This window comes from Porites lutea, chromosome 4 (genome assembly GCF_958299795.1).
Source record: "Porites lutea chromosome 4, jaPorLute2.1, whole genome shotgun sequence".
Lineage (NCBI taxonomy): Eukaryota > Metazoa > Cnidaria > Anthozoa > Scleractinia > Poritidae > Porites > Porites lutea.
In genome coordinates this window covers 47,496,938-47,520,450 of record NC_133204.1, presented here as the reverse complement: position 1 = coordinate 47,520,450, position 23,513 = coordinate 47,496,938, and the positions used below count along the sequence as shown (strand labels likewise).

Sequence of the window (23,513 nt, the reverse complement as noted above, 5' to 3'; positions counted from 1 at the left end):
CCAGAATATTGGCTCTGAAGCCCAGGGTTATGTCCCTGTTAGTATTTTAAGGGGAGATTACAGTTTAAATTTTGGGGGAATTGGGGTTGAATTGAAAATGAAAGAAAGAAGGATAGAAAAGGGTAATTACACGTAAGCCAGTTAGTCCGCTCTGAATTGGCTCAGGGCCATCTTGTTGTGGTGGCGGAATGCCTGGTCTTTTATCTATTAATTATTCTCTTCAAATTTTAATTTTTAACTACCTTAAATCCAACATTCTCTCATTTTTCCATAACTTTTCACATTTGCCCTTCAAAGTTTTATTGATTACAAATATTCTAACTTTACCAAAAAAATTTCAAAAACTCATCGTTCCAAGAACTTCAGAATGAGTGATTTATTTTTAAAATCGAATGACATTCTGACAAGATTTTCAAGGAAAAGTACTCAAGTATAATACACACACGGAGTTTAACTGTAATCAACCCTTTACACTGTTTATGAGCTTTTCTTCCTCGCTGCCGCAGTTTCAGCCCATCTTTGTGTCGTTTGTCGCCATTTTTAAAGCTGTCTTGAGTCGCTGTTTCAAGGGCATGTCGCTCAGTGTCGGGATTTTACCCTTGTGGATAGTACTATATAATATATAAACACCCACATCGTGATTGGACTGTCTTTGTTCCTACCTTATATCCCCTTTATTTCAAGTGTATTTAGAAAGAAAAACAGATTCAAATGCTTCGGGAGCCGATAGGACTTGTACAATATAATCGGATTCTGAAGCGAATTTAATTTTTGTTGTTGTTGTTGTTTTTGAAAGAGTTGACTTGGTTGTTTCAGCTACCTTACAAGCTCAAATAATAGAATTATTTTTTCTTCTAAACTGACTTACAAAAGATTTATAGATTCAAAAAATGATTGGCATGGTTAGTTCTGATCGGTAAGCAAAGAACGGATAAACCACCCCATTATTAAGTCCCGTTAGTGGGCCCATTGTAAGGCTTTGGGAAAAAAGCGAATCAGGTTTTCCCGGTTAATGTTTTAACTATTTGCTGTCTTCTACACAAGCTCTATGTGTTCTGGGTTCTCGGTTGTTTTGTCTACTTGGTTCTCGTTGACATCGTTATTACTCCTTGCTTTACTTTATAACGTGTCGTCTTGTTTATTGCCATTTGCTTCTTCGCTCTTCAACCCAGGCTCCTCATCTACCATTTCTATCTGTTGTACTTCAACTTCTGGCGGTGAAATGTGCATGCAGCTACAAAATAGGAAATATAGAAACAAAAATCACTTAGGTCATGTTCTCAGTGTTCTTACCTGGTAAACACAAATGATTATTATGTTATTAGAAAGAATGAAATGAAGTTTCTGAGCCAGTGACGTCACTTTCAAAATAACACTAAAAACTCCCATAACTGCTATTCTTTAAACGAAAGGAATGCACAGGGTGGAAAAACCTATCTGCCCCAAACTCCTTCTTAACTGAATTTAACAAGGTACTGAATTCCTGAAACTTCATTAAAGGAAATAACTTTTCCTTTTTTTGAAGAAGAAGATGAACCGAAACGCATGGTTACTTGTTTCCAAATCTTAGCACGAAAATAATCATGGCTTTTTCAAAAATTGAAGAATCTTATTATCAATTATCCAAAATAAATCAAAATGTTAAACTCCTTGTATTGTAATTTTAGCCAAGAAGTTTAAGACTGAAGCACAATTGAGCAACAGATATTAGTGTGATGAGAAAACGACCGGTGGAAAACAAGAAAAATATAAAATTAAAAGTCAATTGACTTGAGGTTTCTTATTGCAGACAACGCACAGTTCGCAAGCTGGAGATCGGGTAAAGAGCTTTCAAACTGAGTACTATAGAGTACTAAAGTGATGACGTCATAAAAATGAAATTTCTGAAATTATGGGATTTGTCAGGATATTCTGAAAGAACAATGTCCAAGAGGCCTACTTGCCAAAAATGAGCATTTCGCGGCAAATTGTCTCTGAGATCGTAGCCCAGTTATACTCAGAAAACTGCATACAAACCCTTGTAATTTTTTGGGGGGTCGACCCAAAAAAAATTTAGGAGGGTTTGTATGGAGTTTGTATGAAATTTCTGAAATTATGGGATTTGTCAGGATATTCTGAAAGAACAATGTCCAAGAGGCCTACTTGCCAAAAATGAGCATTTCGCGGCAAATTGTCTCTGAGATCGTAGCCCAGTTATACTCAGAAAACTCCATACAAACCCTTGTAATTTTTTTTTGGGTCGACCCAAAAAAAATTTAGGAGGGTTTGTATGGAGTTTTGTAAGCATAACTGGGCTACGATCTCAGAAACAATTTGCCCCCAAATGCTCATTTTTGGCAAGTAGGCCTCTTGGACATTGTTCTTTCAAAATACCCTGACAAATCCCATAATTTCAGAAATTTCATTTTTATGACGTCACACTTTAGTACTCTATTGACATAGCAAAAACAAGCTAAGTGTCAAATGAATCCCGCATGTACTGCAGAGGCTGCAATACTCCACACATTTGTTGAAATACTTAATGTCACGTTACGCCCTCCCCAATTTTGATACACGTATCACCCATTTGCAAATAAACGCCAATCTCAACTTTGGGGAAGGAGAGAAGAAGTACACACGGGCAAAAGTTGGTTGAAAAGGCGTGACATGAAAAAACCTCACTTTCAGTCTAATGTTTCAACGAAATTTGAAGAGTATTGTAGCTACTATTAAGAGCCATACTGGATCTTACTATCATAGAATAGCTTGACAGATGTTGTTTTATTCACGCCGATCAGCCTGGTCTTCAATGAGACGAAACAATTACAACGACCTTGACTTTCATTACCTGATGATTACAAGTGGAAAAATTTTCAAAGCAGCGTTTAACACAAATACTAAGCCATTGAAGCCGATGCCCAGCGTCGATTCATAAACATTGTTAAAAATCATTGCACCAATAAACATTGAAAAGATATTCAGAATCCCGTAGGCACAAAACAAGGAACCTGAATGAAAAAAAAAACAACAAATTATTCGTTTGCACAATGTTAGGGGGTTTGAGGCGTGCTTAAATGCGCACGGTCATAACCGCTTAGTTGGTCCTTGTATAGCTCCAGACGAAGGTGTGAAACAATAATTCACCGCCGTCATACGAGAGAAATTTGTAAAGTTCTCTCGGCGTAGCTTATCGAACACAATCGAACTTACCTCACGCTTTGTATAATTTGGCAACAGACCGACAAACTAGAAGTGTAAGAGTGTAAGTCTTATCTCCGTTACCGCCTTTAAGCACTGCCTGTTATTATGTACAAATATCTTATCAAGACAATAAATTTTGCCTGTGTATGCTCCGAGGTTTTATCACACCGTTCATGTTTCCCAGTGTTAACTGTGAATTTATCGATTTTGAATCGCTTTAATTTAACACTAAAGATTTTTTTTAATTCCTGGTTAATTGAAATATTTTTGTTTAATTTCTAACTGCTTCACAAACATATTGAACCTGGATGCGTTTTGTCCTTCTGCCGAACAAAATCGAACTAATCGAGTCGATTGAGTTCCATTGGTTCGTCTAAGTTCGGTAATCGAACTTACGAGTTCGATTCATCGAACTCACCCCGAACTCACCCAAAAGTTCCAGTTCGATTATGCTGGTTTGATTGAGTTCGATTGATTTTTGTTCGGTTTTGTTCGATTAGCTAAGCCAGGAGTACTTCAAAGTTAAGCTTGTTACTTTTATTGAAAGTTTAAGATATTATCAACACACTGCAAGGTATCAGAACTGCCATAAAGTCAACAAATGATCATGCTTACAAAACTGGTCCTTACTTGAAATGTACTCTTAACTTGGACTCAAATTCAAAAAATGAAGCATTTTCGTTAAATAGCAGTAGAGAAAATGAAGGCTAAAGTTGGTATCTAAGAGCGCTATTTTGGAAATATTTTAATCACAAGGCTGAAATCCGACGCGATACTTTCCACTGTTGACAGAAATGTTGCAATTTTCACAACCAGACACGCGACATGACCCAATCGAACATAATCGAACTGGAACTTTTGGGTTAGTTCTAGTGTTATGGTCAGGGCTCTAATCATAACACTAGTTTCAGTTTTCAAACATTTACAACTTTTTAGTGAAGTTTTAAAAAAATTAGGAAATTAAGGACGGTGCCCACTGCTGGTAAGTATTTTTCCCAAAAAAGAAAACTGGGGTAACCACGCATTTTTCAGAGATGACTGTGCTTCAATATGGGGAAAAACGCTGAATAGGCATTTTTTTAAAAAATTTTAAAAGTTACTTTTATCCCCAAATTTCAGTGTACCGTGTGAACCTGCACAAATTCAATGATAATTGTAACAAGGCTTCAAAATAAGCAACAAATAATAACATAAACAACGGCTCCTTACACATTTTTTTTGAAATACGCAAATTTATTGGAAGAAAAGAAAGCGTTTGCATAAGAGACGAGTTCAACTCCCACAGGGTTTGTAAATCTTGGAACACTAACATGGCCGTCGTTTCTTTGTTTTGCAACACCAATATGGCCACCGTGATGTCATGTGAAAATGCTCTGTAGCTTGATAGATCCGTTTCCCACTATTCATCCATTGAACACATCACGTTACCATAGCGACAGAATAATCTGTTAAAACCTTCCGTACTAGTTTAGCAACTCTGTGTTCCCCAATTTTTACATCAAAACTTAGCACTGTAGTTTTAAATCTCACGTGCTATTGCGATCTTACAGGCACATACCCTGTTCATCAGCTTCGACTGTGTTCGATGCAATGGCGATCAAAATTGGACCGACAGCTCCACTGAAAAATCCCAACGCAGGTGCTACAGAGTAAGACAAAAAGTTGCAAAATTTATAAATGACTGTTCATGACTGCGACTACCGGGCACAAATTTGAGGCCTGGGTGGAAAAAATACAGTGATTTGTATCAAGTTGTCCAATACGGGAAAACGGGAAAGGTCTATTCAACTTAAGCCATTACGTTACGCTCACCAGTAAACTTGGTTTTACATAGGTTGCATATATACAGACGGCTTCCGCTATTTCCTTTGCTTTAGGAAATACTGCATACAAGTTTATTTGAATCCACTCACACCAAAAAAAAAAAAAAATTCACGACAGATCACATACAAAACCCTGCCTACATACCAGTGAAAACCAACCATGTGCGGTCTGCAAACGCCAGGATTCCCATTTCAACCATCTGATTAATAATCGCGATAAGAGAAGTTGTTTTCTCGCTGAAACAAATTCGGAACAACTTTACTCCCACCACTCCTCCAAATCCCTGAAGGAACATCCTGTACGCCAGGAAGTAACCCACAAGCGTTGGACCAAAACACAGCGGACTCCTCATCACGAAAAGAGCTGGAACAACTCCAAGTCCCTGATCCGTTACGGTTAGAATAGCTCCTGCAACCGCCACCAGCAGCAGAGTTTTTCGCGCACTCCCTGGGCGTGGCTTCTTGAAGACATTTACAGGAATCTTTAAATTTTTAAGATCAAAAAACTTGTGTTTGACATTCGCGCGGGTTTGATTATGGAGTTCTGGCACCATGAATATGGCCCAGAGGCCGCTCGCCAATAGACAGGCAAGGACGAGCCATGTTGGTGCAATAAACCCGAACCTATTAATCCACAAACCACTGGTCAGCTGACTAATGACTCCACTAGTGAAAACAAGCATCTGCATGATGGCTGAAAGTAAAAGGAAACAGTTAGCATTCTCTCTACACTTCTTTCTACACATGAAGTACGCCTATACAGGCCTGAAACATCCGCGCTCCTTTTGGGTCCTTGCTCCTGGTCTTCCTCTCTTTACTGACTCTTTCAAGCGCTATCCTGCGAATACAGCCGCCTTTCACTGTCCCTCGTAGCGGTGAACAACACCAAACGACTGTTTTCTCGCCCAATGTAAGAGAATTCAAGATAGTCTTGGATTCTGGATACCATGCCATCGATGGATTCCGGGTTCCAGGTAATGGATTTCAGAATCAGGTGGACTTCAGGACACCAGATTCTATCGTTAGTGGGATTCTGGATTTCTTACGATGTATTCCGGGTTCCGAAGCCCAGGATTCTGGTTTCCATCAGCAAGAATGTCTCGGTTTCCGGACTCCGGATTTCCTTACATGGGGCGAGTTTTCGCAGGCTATTCACCGTGTCTACGATAACAACATCATGGCAACAGGCAAGAATGAGAACAATCAGAAAGGTTGTCAATAATCCCCTCTGTTAGCTATATTTGTGGGTGTTACAATGCACTTATACCTGCAATATAAAGCAAACTCTACAAATGTTTATATCATAGGTCTCACCTAATCTGAACGCGATTCCTGTCTTCTCAGTTGTGTTGGCGATATACGACATGACGGCTAACGAGAGAGTCGTCAAAAATCCCGAACTTCCGATCAGAGCTGAGCCCACAAACATCACATACAAAGGCAAATCGAGGTACATTACCATAAGCATCACTATAGTTCCCAAAACACCTCCAATTTCAGGTGCTATGAGGGCAGGTTTTGTCCGACCTGTCTTATCAGTCCAAGGACCCCAAAATGGTGCAACAATTAGCGACGGAATGGTCATGAAAAAGGTGTTCCCTAAGTCTATTTTCGTGGCTAGACTTTGCACCTGCGTAATGAGAAAAAGATAAACATAGGCACGTTTAACGTGCATGAGCTATTTTGAATGCTTCAGTGTAACCGTATCAACAATCTACAACTTTTTAGTCGTAAATTAAGATTTTTGTACGAAATGGGGATTGCTGTACATTAATGAAAACTCGAACCGCTGCGCACAGCTGGGCCGAGTCGATCCTCATACTATAGATTCACTTTTCTTTGTCTTCTTCTGACAGAAGTATAGCTAAGAAATGTCACGATTTTCATCATTGTTGTAGATAATTGCATCATCATTATTCACGTAGTTGTCACGTGTGATTGCACTTGATGAAAGAGTCTTTAATTAACACTGACGACTTGATTCTAAAAGTGTTATAGGTTATTGCTTCTTAAGAAAACAGCCTTTACTTAAGGCACTAGCAACTAAACAAAAAAGGTCTTCATACATTCAAGTTACAATTATTACTGTGAAAAGCCAGTCTGCATGAGATATACAGCCACAGAGTTTGCACGTGAAAGTGTTGGACTTTGCCCCTTTCGTGGTTTGTACGTCAGGCCGGGAATTCGAGTTATCACACAGTAATCCAGTAAGCAGGATAATAAAAATAACTCACGAACACAATTTGCTCGTGAATATGTTGGACTTTGTCCCTTTTACAATTCTTAAATAAAAGAACTTGTTTGTATAGGTAATAGCATAAATTGTAGTGATATTTGGCATAAGTGCCAAGAGTGATATTTCGAAATTGTCATACGTAATTTCATGAGCCGTTAGGCGAGTGAAAGTTGAGACAATTTTGAAATATCACGAGTGGTATTTATGCCAAATATCACGTACAAATCACGCTATTATTTGGTTACACTACCACCCGCAAAAGGTTCGTAATTTTCAGATGTAGGTATTTCAAATTAAGCTGAAATACCACTGCTCTCAGCCAATCAAATTGCAGAAATTTCTCATGTAGTAGTATAAACAAGAAAATTTGCTCAAACGATTTTAAGTAATCACCTCGGCTTTACAACATCTGCAATTAAATTACGCTTCATACAAAGTTAAAGGTGGATAGCCTAACATTTATTTCCTTCCAAGAAAATTATCAAACTGCCGAATTATATGTCTACTCATATCATGTTATTCCACTCAACAAAACAATGTCTAATTATTTTGTCAACTAGCTTCTTCTAATTTTATTCCCTAACGCTACTATCTCTACTTAAGTTACGCTTCTTTACTAAATAAAATACGTTTCAATAACTATAATGACTCGTAAGTATGGAAAGCCATAACTTTCTTATGTGGTTATTTATCATTATGTGGTGTGGTTTCTTCATTATTTGGTGTGGTTTCTTCATTATGTGGTGTGGTTTCTTCATTATGTCTCGTGCTTACTTCATTACTCCATTATGCCTTGTAGCTACTTCATTATGTCTCGTTGTTACTTCATTATGTCTCGTGGTTACTTCATTACTCCATTACGCCTTGTAGTTACTTCATTATGTCTCGTTGTTACTTCATTATGTCTTGTGGTTTCTTCATTATGTCTTGTGATTACTTCATTATATGGTTTGTTTATTATGTGATGTGGTTTCGTTTTTATGTTTTGTTGACTTCGCTTCCGGTATGAAGCTCTAGTACCCAGGCTTTACTCGTTACCAAGAACTAGTTAAACCGGTTTTAAGAGGGGCCCCAGTTCCAGCCGCGTTGTCAAAGATTACAAAATGGCGGAAACAGGCAACCATTCATCTTGTAGGTCCCGGCAGTGGGGAATTTGTCAGAAAACTTCTGGCAGGGGGTGGGGAAATTGTCAATTTTTCTAGAAAAGGTTAACGTCGTTCTTTTTTTTAATATTTCCCTTAAAAATATGCCTATATATTTCTCTAAAGAATACTTATAATAATTTTGCTTTAAAAAGATATGTGCGGTTTTCACTCCATCACTTCTGCATCCGTCTGGGAAATTGCCTGCCGCCATCATGACGTGATCAGTTCGAACATGGAGGAAAAACAATTAATGTATCGCTTGAAGAGTTAACGGTTTAAAGGAAAGACACTTTCTTTGTGCGTGAATGGTTGAGGCAGAAAGGCCTAGAAAAACTTTGCGAGATATTTGAAAGTTAATGTAAACTTCGTGTATTGTACGACCAATGCGGCAAGTAATACGCTGACGAAACAGTTCTGCTACGATGAGAAAATGTTTAATAGCTCATCAGTTGAATTTTTTTTATTCACTATATTAAACGTCTTCGAAAATAAGAAGTATTATTAAAATTCTAGTTTACAGTTCTATAATTGATATTAATCAAATGGATGTGATCTTTTTTTTGTAATAATTGTAACTTGCCACTAAGGGCCATTTGCGTAGGGCGCTTCACACGTTTTGATAAGGTTATTAGAAATCCATAAATGTGGTTTTTGCAGATTATTTACTGGAAAATACAGTTTTGGTGTTGTCCCGGAGTGGGGCATTTGCACCCTATTTTTAAGCCCCACCGTGGGATTTTTGTATGAACGCCCGGCCCCACCATGGGGCATTTGCAGCTCAGTTTCCAAAACAAAATGACAAAATGGTTAGCTCGAAAGCTAAGCTCCTTGACCACCGTACACTTCTATCCAAGCCATTAATTTTCTTTTTTCCTTCTTCTTCTCCTCCTTTATTAGTGTATTCCTACCTTAATATATATAATGTGAATATTTTATAAAAGTGTAAATAAAATTGAATTGAATTGAATTGAATTGAAATGCCCAACAAATGCACGGGGGGATGAGCACACTTGGAATTGATTGAGCTATTATGCCGAGTCCAAGCACTTGCTTTTCTGTCGACGACGAAATTCTCGATTGATGGCGGCTGGCTAAACAAATGAAAGTTACTGTCCAACTCTCGTCGAAGAAACTTCTCATTTCTCACCACGTCCACCCCTTCTACTGCTGCCACTACGTCCGCTGAAAAGAGCCACGCGTTTGCAAAGAGCAGATGCAGCCATAGACTTTTTTTTTTTTTCGGTGTTAGCACAAAGGGCACGGAGGCGATGACGATCCTCGATCGTAGTTACACCAAGACGTACAAGCTCGTCATCGGACAACTCTGATACATTTTCAGGCTCAATTCTTTTGGCAGCAAATTTCGAAAAAAGAGACTCGAGTTCGGAGGTCCTTCAGAATACTCTTCATGATGTTTTCTTCCTTTATCCCACCATTTTGTTATCTTTGACAACGCTGAAGAGCAGGAACTGGGGCCCCTCTTAAAACCGGTTTGACTAGTTCCTAGTAACGAGTAAAGCCTGGGTACTAGAGCTTTGCACCGGAAGTGAAGTCAAAAAAACATGAAGACGAAACCACATCACATAATGAACAAACCACATCACATAGTGAACAAACCACATAATGAAGTAACCACAAGACATAAAGAAGTAACCACAAGACATAATGAAGTAACCACAAGACATAATGAAGAAAAAGACCACACCACATAATGATAAATAACCACATAAGAAAGTTATGGCTTTCCATACTTAAGCAGCAAGCATGTATTATGTTGTTCACCTAATTCACGTTTGGTATTATCCACTTGGTATCATCTCTGTGCGGTGATGAACTCAGAACTTCCTGGAAGCAGCCTCCCAGTTAGTGGTCGGAGTACGACTTGAACTTTCATAAGTAGTTTCAATTTCAAAGAAAAGCACTAAGGTTATTGGTGGAAAATTATTTTGTCAAATTAGAGATTAGGGGTGTGTCGTGATTAAGGGCGGAGAAAGAGGAAGCCCCTGAGACCCTTATGTGCCGCCCTCAGATTGCCAAGTAAACTCAAAAAATTTAATCCGTCTTACTTCTTCCTCTAGTCGTTTCAAAGTGGCGTTTGCTCCAAAGACGTCTTCATGACACCCAGGACCTTCTTTTTCCATTATTAGCTCCTTATATGGAAACCCTTTCCCGTCACTGATGACACTGTACACATATTGCCGAAACAAAGGCAAGCTTGTGAAGAGGCCGTATGCATAAAATAGTATGACAGGCTCCACTGTTAAGAAGCTTCTCCAGCTCGGAAGTTTTTGTTGAGGCATCTTGTTATCGTAGAGTAATAAGAAGACAACTGCACGATCTTTGGGAGAATATCTCTCTTGAAATAACCCTGAAACTAGATAAATCGAATCATTATTCATTCAAAATATTTCCACGTTTGTGATTGGCTTACATCTCCCAGCTATGGTATAGTAATTTTTTCGTAATCAGCCAGCCTTGAAAAAATTTGGCAAATGCTTGCCGATATCAAGGCAATTGACGTCAATTGTACTGACACCTACGGAAACGGGACTGACGGTTTAGTGCCTCAGCTGTCTCGATCTGAGTTCACATCATTGCAAAGCCCAATCCAAGAATTGCTACATGTATTCAAAAGCAAAATTTGTTATGTTTTTAAAGATCTTTTAGGGCGTGCCTTTGCTTTCTTGGCTTTTGGTTCTTCTTAAACGTACTTTTCTTACGAACTTTTTCACCGCCACATATTATCCTTTTCCACGGTCCTAAATGAAGATCCCGATCATTTATACGAAGTTTATCTAGTCTATGAGTTTTAAGGTTAAACTTGTTTTTACTGGGCTGCCTGAAGCAAGCCCAGTTATAGCATGGGATTGGTTTTTCCTTCTGGCACAAATCGCACTCTGGCGTGTTAAGCGCGTGCGCAAGATATAAGTGTATGCGTAGAATGCGGTGAATAGATCAGCGCACTTCAGCAGAGTACATTCCGAGGAGCTAGAAACGATTCAATGCTATTAGCAATCTATCTTCGGTGGAAGCATACGAATGCAAACATACGAATGTAAACGCTGTTGATGGTTAGCCCACAGTAAAAGATGGCAAGAGTACATTTTGGAAGTGGTATAGTTCATGACGAGAGACCCATTTACAAGTGAACTCTTCCAAGTGAGTCTTTATCAGGAAACCTTGTACAGTTAGTGCGCTACGTACTGATCGAGTGAGAAGCGCTAAAAGAATCACCCGAATTAGCTGTTAAACTCAAACTGTTCGGTATGTAAACATTACGAGCAACTGGATCAGTGAAATTCAACAGTGTTTTTGATCAACACAACAGCCTTATGGAAGAATTCAGTACTTCAATAGCCAGCTTTTAGGTAACATATACTTGCTTTCAGCTGTGCTTTTACGTTTAATTTTTTATTGATTTTATTTTTCTTTGTTTTTATCATCATTTATACAATTATTGTAATCACGTCTTTAGTGATCAATCTTCTAATGTCGTATGTAGATGTTTATACAGAGGCTGTTGTTATTTCAATATGTATAAAACCAATCAATTGACAGGAAATGTTTACAACGATTCCGAGGTAACAATAAAGCTTAAAGAAGATATAAGATCTTGCTATGCAAAGTATATTTTCTTGCTAGGAAAGATAGACAACGTGATCGTGGTGAGCCTAGTCCTTTTAGGTCTTTTTACTGACCGAAATGACGTATTTTCCTACGCTTTCATATGTACTTCAGCTAGTGAAATTTATACTCTTTTGTATACCTGAAGCCTAAAAAAGGTACCCCTTTCGCGCGGAGCCTCCCCACTAGGTAATTATGTGGAGTGCCCCACGGGATAAAAAGCGCCATCAGGAGCCCATTCCTGGCGCCATATATGACCTCCGTAATGAACACTCTTATCTTATGCACACGCTAGCCTGTGTACAGACGTCCCTTCTATGATAGTTCAAAAAATTGAATGAGTTCATTTTCATCCGATCGGTTCGCAGTGTATAAACAACTTTGTCCATGTCTAACCAGTTTGGTTTAGTTTAGACAATTTAACTCTGTGCGCCGCTCTAACTACAGCTCAATGGTATAGCACGGGCTATAGCACGCGATTACAGTCGAGGCAGGTCAAGCGTACCCCAAAATGAATCCGTCAGTCGTTCCGGTAACTAGTGTTAAATTCAAATCGGCATTCCTGCATGCGTCCTGAGCAGTGAATATTTTACGAGAACTTCTCTGTATTTGGTCAGATTGAAAATCTTTAAATGGGTCAAATTTCATAGAAGACTTTTACGTCAAATTCAGGGAAACTTAGCTGGTAGAAATTTCGTAACTGAATCGTGTGTGAATTCACAGATCATTACGCATGTAAGAATGCAGACATGAATCTGAAATCTACAACTACCAACGGATTCAACTTTCGAATAATAAATTCATTAATGTAATCTTGGGGGGTACGCTTGACTTGGGTTTAGATAAGTCGGGAAGACTTATCTAGGAAGATCGACGGAGACTCTGCTCGCAGAGTAGACTTGGGTTGACGCTTTCCTCCTACGACCGGGACGATTTTTTTTATTGTTTTCCTCAAATATAGAGACAAGCTGTCCACAAAACAAAAAAAGGTCAGATAAACTAGAGATACCGTGTGGGAGGAAATTTTTGCGGGTTCTAATTTTTACGATTTGTTGCGAGTTATCCAGCGATCCGCAAAAATAATTTCCCAAAAAAAAATTGACGAAAACATTTTTCCCGCAAAAATGTACTCCAGAGTATTAAATATACTTTGACTAAAATAAAGAAATCGTGTCTGTTCAGTTACAACTCGCCTCTTCAATTCAGAAAGAAAACGGTTTACGATGAATTGGTTTTTCATAATGTACGCATATCGTAGTACTGTTTGAAATCTGTATTTCGATTACACCCTAAATGCAAGTACTTGCCAAGAACAAAATCCTGGGTACTGGGTACTTTTTGAAAATTAATTCTTATAGCGCTCACACACTACACGAAATTGTGACTCTTGAATCTATAAGCTTTAGTTTTTAATCCGATCTGTCAGCAAGTTCTCTTTCGCTCAGTTATGTTGTTAATTTAATTGAATACTTCAAATATTCAACTCTGTAATCAGTAAAATCTGACAGACGAGGGAAACTATTAATAACAAAGTTTAAAAGATGAGGAAAATCACGCCATCTCACAATCACGCTACACTCTTGCTTCATAACACCTAGTCTCAAAAATTAGTTTCCGCGAAACAGGAAAAATGCCCAATCCGTAAAAATAAACAACCACAAAAATTTCGTGCCACACGATACACCCACCTAGCTTGCTTTGTATCGACCATCAATCATCATTTTCATTTATTTATAGCTTCAGTTCAAACAATTTAATGAGACCCGTGGGTTGGGGTGGTGTCCGGCATGGGAATGGGTTTAGCAGGGTTACTTCTTCCTTTCATACGCTGTCAGCTGTCTGTTGTGGTAAACTTCTCGTTTTCATACAATACATAATTTCTATCTAGTCTAGGTTTTATGGCAGCACAGTATACACCTTCTGGTGTATAGTCTTTAAACTAATCTGTGACCCGTGGATGCTCGTATCGTATTTGAATTGTAATGAAAGATCCCGCTCTCGTTGACATCCGGTCCACTCAATAATTAATCGTTATTGTTAGCCATTAACAAGAGATACGAGGAGCGAAACAGCAGTTGCACATTGAGAAGGCATTCCAATAAATTCTCACGATTTGGGCTAACCTTGATTGATGATCTGTTTTAACATGCTCTTAAAACTGAACTATTTAAAAGTTAAGTTAAAACTAGGTTGCGTGATGTGTCAGGATCATGATAGTGGAGGCTCATGGGTCCTTAAGACCCGTCGGTTCTTGTTCCTGATGAGCATGTTAGCAAAGAAAACGCGGTTAACAAAAATCGGCCCAATAACATTGAAGAAAATAAGTCTACATGAAATGGAATTTGATTCAATGTTTGAAATTTGCAGCTGAACATATTAACACCATTCTTTGAAAATTGTGATGATGTGATAAATAGGAACAGGTCGCTGCATGCATCACAACATCGCAGTGACTCAATAAGTCAGGATTTATTTGCTGGGGGCAAAAGCAGTTGTGCTGACGGTGGTGCGGGCAACCGTTCGGAAAACCCTATGATGCAAAATTAATGTAGTCATTCCTTATTGCGCCCAGTTACCCTGCCTTATTTGCTGATCGTTAAATTAACTTGTCTAACACTTTCACTGCGGAGGACGTTGCTTGCCACCTCCGTAAACGACCCGAAATGTTGCCAGTGTCAGTGGTAGTCGGCTCCTGGTACTGATCAGCTACACCCACTGACATCATGTGCCTAAAAACTAAGGCTACTGCCTACATTTTTTACAACACTAAAGAAGCAATGCAAAAACCTACCTTGATATACTGCGATGATGGTTGGTGTCGATGATCGTATTTACTTGTTGACTACCGGTAAATAATATCGGTAAACGAAATAAGGAAATATGGATTGCAAACGGCAGTTTACACAGCTCTGTGTCACGCAATTTGGTTTTATAATATGTAATCTTAGGAGCATAGCTTGGCACACACGTAACCACAGTTTTGGACAAAATAAATGGAAAATCCCCCTCCCCACAAGTCAAAGGGGGGCTTCATCCTTGATTTCGGAGGGATGGGGGTGGGATGGTTGCTGTTCCATTTTATTCTGTCCAAGGTTGCAGGTTCGACATAGACTTCGCGTACTTCGTCGTTTTTTTCAGAGATTGTAGAGCAAGCGAATTACGCAAGTGCGCGTGAAAATCTCCTGCCATAATGTAGTTGACGCGATGTCGCTTTTTTCGTGGGTGGCGTTATCGCGCGCGCACGTTAACTCTCCGTGGTCTAAATCTCGGCCTTGAGGCTCCTTCAGTTTTCTTCGCATATTCGAAACAAAGTATTCGCTATTGTTCTAAAGGCCATATGACGCGTTTCCTCCTTGATTTGGGCGAATGGGGGTTTGCTGTTCCATTTTTTTCAGTCCAAGATTCGGTAGGTTTGAAAGAAACTTGAAATCGCTTATTTAGGCGGAAAAACCTGCCGTTAAGAGGGAAAGCGGGGAAATATTAAGTGTGCCATGGTGCTTATCCGAACCCGTAAGGCTGAGTACTTTTAAGTTAAGGGGTGGGGCCATGATATTCCTACTAACGTGTTTAGATACGGCTAGAAATGTATTTAAAACAATTATCTTTTAATAATGAGTGATGTAGCAAATTTTTAATTAAGTTATTTTCACTTTTGTAAGTTATGAATCTAAGACCAGGGACCAGGTAATATTTTTTTTCTCGACCACCTCAAATAGCCGGCCCACAGCCCTCTCTGCAGTTCCTCCCTATTCTACTCGAAGTCCATATGGGTTCCTGCTTCCATTAATTGTACTTTCTTATAACTTGTGGGACATTTCTGAGAGGCAGGTTAGACAGAGGAGAAATTCTTCTGAATATGCGATATTTCTGAGTCAAAGCATGAAAGGTTGGCGCCATTTTTTCCGGATTATGTGGTCTATGAACGATAAAGGTTACCCTTTTTCAGAGGCTACCAAAAGGATTTTCTGTTCAAAGCAAGCAAAGACAAAAATAGGCAAGAGCCTGTATAAATTAAACTTAAGACATAAGGTCATTAAGTACACTTGTCACCGTTCGATATGTAAGACTAACTATTATTATATGGTTATGTACATGTCTCAAAAGGACTGGAAACAAACAATTTCAAGAATTTGATTGACTAAAATCGATCTTGACCGCGGTCTGGATTTTCAGCATCTACACCGGCATCTAGACCGATCTTGTTGTAACAGTTGTCATCAAAAAGTTACCATCAAAAAATATGAAAAAATTGGCTTGTTTGTACAAAGTCTGTCCAAAGCTGGACTTTGAACAGTAAATTTCGTCCCGTTTGGACTGGAGACCAGTGACAGAAGAAAGCCAGCTAAATGCTTGAGCCCGCGCAAGGAAGCAAATAAAATTATTAATGTTTTTTTCCCTTGCTTTCTTGTTTGGCCATATAATATACATCTTATTAACCGAGCTAGGTCGGTCTGTATAGGAGAATCTTGACCTCGGTCGCTAGTACAGACCTCACTGCGTTTGGTTACGGTGTACTATCACATTGTAGGGACCATTCCTTGATTCCCTAGCAAAGCCTTGGTTTCTTCCGCCTGGTCGTTAAAACGTGGTAGTTCAATAAAGCTGTTGAGGGAATGATTAACGGAAATCAACAAATTAAAACCTTGAAAATCACCGTAAAGGTGTTTTTCTACTACCAGACATTCTTTACTAGTCAAGAGTGAGCCACGTAAGTACCATTTTACGATATATTATTATACATTTGTTGCTTTTCCTTCTTTTGGGTCATAACAAACTCCAAACCGAGTAAAATATTGACAAAGCACAAGTTTTTCATTGACAAGTCTGATTCCTGTGCAAAATACAAACTCCATAAACATATATATCTTTAATTTAATGCCATCAATCTGTTTTGAGTCATGGTAATGCCTATCCGTTGTCACTTCTCGATTTTCCGTTTATATTTCGTCAGTTTTAATAAGTCGTTTGTTCTTTAGATGTTGTTGTTGTTCTTGTTGTTGTTGTCGCTGCTCCGGTAGCTGTTTTTATTTAGGTATTATGACCAGTTTGTAAGTGCTGAACTAACGGAATCATCAACCAACGTTTACCTGACCAATACAAAAGGAATGATAACCAGCCCGGCGCGGATTACGAACACTAAGCCCGGGAATGTCAGCCCCAGGGTCGCCTGGTATATATTGTTGAAAATTGCAGCGCCCACAAGCTGCATTATAGCGGTAACAACACCATACACAGAAAACAGGGAACCTAAAGGATAGAAAATTCACAATGACGTCAGCACTTTCGAACCTCTATAACGATGAGACCTCTGTAAAACAGACACCTAGACCTGTTTCCTGTTGTTATTCAGTCATTTCCTTTGACGCTACATAAGGCGCATAACTCTCTAAGTCGGACACATAGTGGCATTCCCAGCGATGTCAGTTTTGAAGAGAGATTTGACTATTAGCACTTACAGCAGAGACCTTTAAGTCGAGGACGATATTTCTCAATACTTAATAGTCGCGGTTGAGAAAAGCGTCATTTTGGCATTCTACGAGTAGAATGTTTAACAGAAGTTTTAGCTCTTTGTGATTGGAAGAGAGCTTAAACTCCTACAATAAGAATAACTGTGCTAAACTTTCCGGTGATAAAAAAAAGTACAATAAAGCTATCCGGTTCCCGGGTCCTCATAGTCGTCCTCGCCCTTAAATCTTAAGGTCCAGTATTGGGCGAACTTCTCCGTTTAAATGGGCAAACAAAGACAGTTACGTTTGGCAATGAACTTTTTTGGACGGAAATTGAGCAATTTGAAGTCGCGCATAGGATAAACAAGCTGGGATATTGGCCCAATTTGATTTGAATGCTAAGTTTCCTAAACGAGGCACGCGACTGAAAACAGTGTACGCCATGTACAGAAGTTAAGAGGTCAGAAGCTAAGAGCGTAGTAACTTAATGACATGTCTATCAGCAATGTCTGCAAAGAAACTAGTTAGTTAATTACCTTGTTCGTCCTCTCCCACAATCTTTGACATTTCACCCATTAGCACTGGGTCAGGAAGTGCATTAAAGATGCCAACGGTCCCAACTGGATTAGTGAAATAAATTAAATCAATTTTATTTCTTTGATTTTTCAGGAAGCTTTGTTTGACCTAGATCTACAGTCAAATAGCCCCTACGTACTTTTTAGTGTTAGTCGATATGTGATTACGTGAGTGCGCGCGGCGTTGCTCTGGCCTGGCCCGCTCACTTTATTCATCTGCTCAATTATTTCCCATAGGTAAGTTTAGATTAACTGTCTTGTTTTACACCGTAAACTTCCGGGTATAAGCCCTGGACTTATATAACTTCGTAACCGGACTAAAAAAAGTCTTTCAAAACAAGCTACATAGCAGTGCGGCTGTGCTGATCAAAAGAATTTTGAATTTGATTGCTTTTTAACCTTCAAAACCTCGTAAAAAGTCGCATTCATTTCAATACACGATGTTAGAGAAGAGCTTTTAACCGGATGTATTTTTTTGTTGTTTGCTGGTAGATGGGCCTAAAAATGCGGAGGGGGGGGGGCGGGGCTTGTGGGTATGTACATGATCTTTTTATCATTTTACATTGCAACTCATTTTTGTCTTATTATATATCTCTAACTTTGTAACACAGCTTTAATGCAAATTAGTTATCGACTCTTTGAATTTTGTGTTGAAATAAAGTTCATTCAAGAGGAGGGCGTAATCTCGTTCCCAGACCTCTTAGTGTAAGACAGAGAGAAATCTGGGAACGTTAATAATAAAGATACCCCGGGACGGGCCGGGAGGGAAGTTGTTTGGATAAAAAAGACCTTTTAAAAAGATGTTAGATCCCGAATACGATTTTATTCGTCCTATTTACTTACCAACAAAAATCATCCAAGTACGATCTGAAAAAGCAAGTAGAACCGATGCACTCATAAACGTCACTATACCAATACACACAACATTCATCTCTCTTAAACAACGTCTAAAGATCTCTACCCCGACTACGCTTCCGATACCTTCCACAAACATTTCAAACGCGGAGTAATAACCCACCAACGTGGGGCGCCAACAGAGAGGACTTCTTAGTACATAAAGCGTCTCTACGCCATCGCTACCCACTCTGGACAAGAATATGACACCTCCACAGAACATCAGCAGAAAGAGATTCTTTCTTCCAGCATCTCTTTGCAATCGGAACAAATTGACAAAACCCTTGATATTTTCAGTGCTGAAAAAGCTAGCTGACGTGTCTGTGACTGGCTTTGGAATTTCTGGCACGCAGAATAGTGTCCAGACCCCAGCGAGAAAATAGCAGGACCATATGAACCAGACGGATGGGATGAAACCTACATATTCCATCCAGAATCCGCTGGTCAATAAACTGATGACACCAGCTAAGAAAATTGCCAGATACAATATAGCTGTAAATAAGAGAAAAAAAATACAAAATTAATTTTCAAGAAGATTCTGCAAGTCTCTCGACAGCTGCTGTCAGACCCATTGTATAACGTTTAAATACGCAAAAAGTAGACATACTGTGATGGTGTGACAGTGGAGGATACGAATATTATAATCAAAATGAGATCGAGATTTAAAGGCCTTCATCACGTCAAATCATGGTTGACTAAAAATTCTATGAAATACTGTTTATTTTATCAAGTTTAGTCTCAGCTACTGACCTCGTTACAGTAGGCTTCTCACCTATTCGAAAAGCTCTTTCTTCTTTCTCAGAAATATCAGCTATGTACGCCGTGGCTCCAACCATCAAAACTGTGGCAAAACCAGAGAACCCACTGATTGTCGCGAATAAGAATAAGACATATACAGACCATTTGAAGTACATCACCAGTAATGTGACTATCATCTCTAAGCATGCGCCTAAGATAGCAAACTGCAGGGCGGGTTTTCGCTTGCCTCCCCTATCTGTCCAGGGTCCCCAAAGGGGAGCCAAAAGAAGAGAGGGGATGACAAGACAAAGGTTGTAGATTAATCCGATTTCAGAGGCAAGACTTTGAACCTGAAAAAATAAAACATTAAAAACATTTAGCTAAGAACATCTTCTTAATTGGATTCAAATACATAATTGAGGATTACTCCTATGCATCAAGCCGTTTCTTGAACGGCACGCTTGGCCAGGCCGGTGAGAGAGCATCTGAGATTTGCCTGTTGGTAATGTACGAAATTATCTCTAAAATGTACGAAATATATCTCTAGATATCGTAACAAACCACACAAGCACGTGCGCGGCGTACATAGGACTGCAGCGGTAAAATGTCTAGAGTTTGTCTCATGTCTAATTCTATGAAACTGTGCCTATATCTAAAACGTTCGCCTCACCTCTTCTTCAAGACGCCATAGTGACGAGTTTCTGTTTAAATTTTCACCTCCACAACTTTCTTTTTCTCGACCGACATTTTTATACGGGAAGCCCTTCATTTCACTGACTCGTTCGTACACGTATATTCCACCAACTGGTATATACATTAGAAAGCCGTAGAAGTAGAAAAAGACTACAGGTTCCACCGTTAAGTACTTTCTCCATAGTGGAAGAGTGTTCCTTGATGGAATCTAAGAGAGTATAAAAGGATCCAAAACAATTGGCTTTCAGGGATGAGGACAACAAGAAAATCGTGGCTACTTAATTACTTCCAATATTTTGCATTATGATTGCTATTTGCTCCACTAAAAACTCCCACTGAATTGTTGAGAAAATTACCCACCTTTCCCCCGAGACGACACATTATGTGATCCCTCCCCCTCCCAATTTAATGCTGTTTGCGTCTCTTCAGGGTCACCCTGACTGTGGCCTTTCATTAACTAGCAATAAATAGCAGGAGAGTTGGGGAGAGGAAGAACAGGTTTTTAATTTCGTCTTTTTTAGAAAATGCAAAAGGAAAGACATTCTCAATTCAAACTGGGCCATTTTCCCCTGCAGTTTTCTCCAATATGGTACAGTAGACATAACAATATTTCAACGTAGGACGTTGTATTACTGACAATTTTCTTTGCCTCAACTGCCTACCTTAATGACAGGTTTTAGTAATGACGTTTGACTTTCATCAGAACACGTTTGGATGGGGTGTGGGCAACCAGAATCGGAATTGCAAAGCTGACTTGTTGTGCTTGCGTGACTCATTTTGATGAATCAGATCAGTCGTGCTGGCTCGTCACGCCTGCAGTTTTTTGGCTGAATAGCGGGTGTCTAACATAAGAGAGAGAGTGAGAGAGAGGTAAAAGTTGTTGTCCTCTTTATACAGTTTAGGTAACAAGTAGGCTCTAAAACAGTGGTCGTAGGTGTATCGTATTTTTCTTGCATTTTAATCGATTTCTGCCCTTATGGTGGATTAATCAATCTAAATGGTACCCAATCTAAATATCTGTAATAACAGTGACATACCATATGATAAAAGAGTACTTGCAATTACCTTTTGAGTCGAAACCCGGTTAAATTTTCTGAGGTAATTTACCTTTCTCTCGCTTTGACTGGAATGTTGTGAGATTTCTGTACCATTTTTCCACAATTACCAGTGCCTAGTCTGTTTCCGAGAAGGCAGCTGTGTCCAATATGGCGTGTTCAAGTTGATGTTGTTCAGGTGCTTCGTCACGCGTTCCTGCTCACGACTTTTGGGAGCAGATTGCGTGACGATGCCCAAAGAACGTCTGCAAAGTGCGACGAATCTTTATCGTTCCGAACCGTACATGACTGACTAGAACAGCTCGTCGCCACCGTTAAGATACTTTTTGCAACACTGACAACTGTAGCAGTTACGCTGGTGAGAAAGACTGTGACCAAGCAAAGTAAGCAAGGTTGACTGATTCCCAGTGAACTCGGAAATATAATGATACTATTTATTTATCAGTAATAATGTGAAGTTTGTGGAATCGTCCTAAACTTTCATTAAAAAATCGTCTTGAAAGAACGTGCTCAGCTCTTTCGCTTGTGATTCACATCTTTATAAACAACAATCGCAATAGTAACTAGTGAAACGGTATCAATACTTTGTCATAAAATGTTAAGCATTTATGCAAATTATGGTCGAAACTGTTGGACACAAACTCAACTGTAACCGGAAATTAGTCACCGGAAGTGCCTGTGCGAGATTGTAACACTAGGTCGAGGCTGATTGCACTACATTGCATCAGCCCACATCATGGTGAACGTTGTGGAAGAAATCTATCAGTGTTGGAACAAAAACTGAATTGTGTTTTGCGTAAAGTCTGTCTTATCCACCAAGAACTATGATGATGATGATGATGATGATGATTCAGTGTCAGGTCTTCTAGCTGGCCATATACGGCCTACTAATAGGGGACACTAAATTAAAATACTATCAGCTCTAACTAATTAATATAAAAAAAATATTTACAAAGAATAAAATTTACAAAAATATACATACTAAAAAGAATATCGATAAAACGTATTCGGATTTATCATATAAAATAATACTTATTGATTAAGAGGTGTCCTTTTTGTCTAGAAAGCAGTTTTTACAGCCCTCTGTGATTACTTTTTCAAGATCTACCTTACTACTTTTCTTTTTAAAGCTGTAAATTGATTCTGCGTTTTTTACATCCTTGCTTAATTTAGACCATATTGCTGGACCCACATATCTTAGGCTATGTCTCCCGTAAGTTGCTGTGTTGTATCGAGGAATAAAAAGTCACCAGAATTTCTGAGCCCATAGCGAGGTTTATCGAGCTTAAAAATGTCCTTTATGTTCCGAGGGCATATATTGTACTTTGCCTTATACACAATTATGGCTATATCCTGCAATCGGCGACAGCCTGGTGTCGTGAGTTTAGCTTTTCTCAAGAGCTCATCGTATATGAACTTCTCGTATCGCAGTAGACGGCTGTTAACGCTCGCTCTTGTACTCGCTCCATCCTGTATGACAGTATGTAATTTGAGGCATTATGAAAGAAATGAAAATCTTAAGTTTGGCTGATGTTGTTAACATGTTTCTAAGCCTCATCAAAACTCCAACCTTTCTAGATGCGTTTTTACATACCTCTCCAATATGCCTACTAAAATTCAAATGCTCGTCAATGGTCACTCCCAATAATTTCATTTCAGAGTGACTCTCAATATCATTGTTCATAACATCAATTTTCATCTGTTTATTTTTATGCTTCGACCCGAGACTCATCGACTGAAATTTTTCATGATTACACGAGCAGATTGTTCTTATACCAGTATGTGGCCACGCTAGCAACAGAAACTACTGTGGCAATAGTCAGTTCCTCGAAGGCGACAGTTAATAGGGTCGTTTGTACGTTTGCAACTGAAGTTTACAAAAATGACAGTGTACTACAGTCAATTTTTGAAGTACCGTTGACTACGAGAGAATATAAAATGAAAATACACACCTGACCGCATCTGATCTGACTTGCATCAATCTACATTTTCGCACATCTTTACGTACAGACTGGGTGTAGAGGATATTAGTTTTTAACTTCATAAATTCTTCATTTAATCAGTCACTGATAAATTGCGTGGGTTTGCGTCACATGAAGACCA

General features: G+C 39.0%; 2 protein-coding genes across 2 annotated transcripts; both read right to left on the bottom strand.

Moving 5' to 3' along the window:
• Window positions 1-369: 369 nt before the first annotated feature.
• On the bottom strand, window positions 370-10,759 carry LOC140935979 (proton-coupled folate transporter-like). The gene is made up of 6 exons (XM_073385559.1): window positions 10,451-10,759; window positions 6,318-6,633; window positions 5,149-5,697; window positions 4,739-4,822; window positions 2,828-2,987; window positions 370-1,234 (listed from the first exon to the last, which is right to left on the bottom strand). The coding sequence occupies exons 1-6, from the start codon at window positions 10,682-10,684 to the stop codon at window positions 1,120-1,122; spliced, it is 1,458 nt and encodes a 485-aa protein (XP_073241660.1). The 5' UTR covers window positions 10,685-10,759; the 3' UTR covers window positions 370-1,119.
• Window positions 10,760-16,525: 5,766 nt separating this feature from the next.
• Window positions 16,526-23,513, bottom strand: LOC140934783 (proton-coupled folate transporter-like). Its single transcript, XM_073384349.1, has 8 exons — window positions 23,363-23,513; window positions 21,018-21,197; window positions 20,333-20,563; window positions 19,697-20,012; window positions 18,874-19,416; window positions 17,992-18,075; window positions 17,096-17,255; window positions 16,526-16,610 (listed from the first exon to the last, which is right to left on the bottom strand). The coding sequence occupies exons 2-8, from the start codon at window positions 21,129-21,131 to the stop codon at window positions 16,526-16,528; spliced, it is 1,533 nt and encodes a 510-aa protein (XP_073240450.1). The 5' UTR covers window positions 21,132-21,197; window positions 23,363-23,513.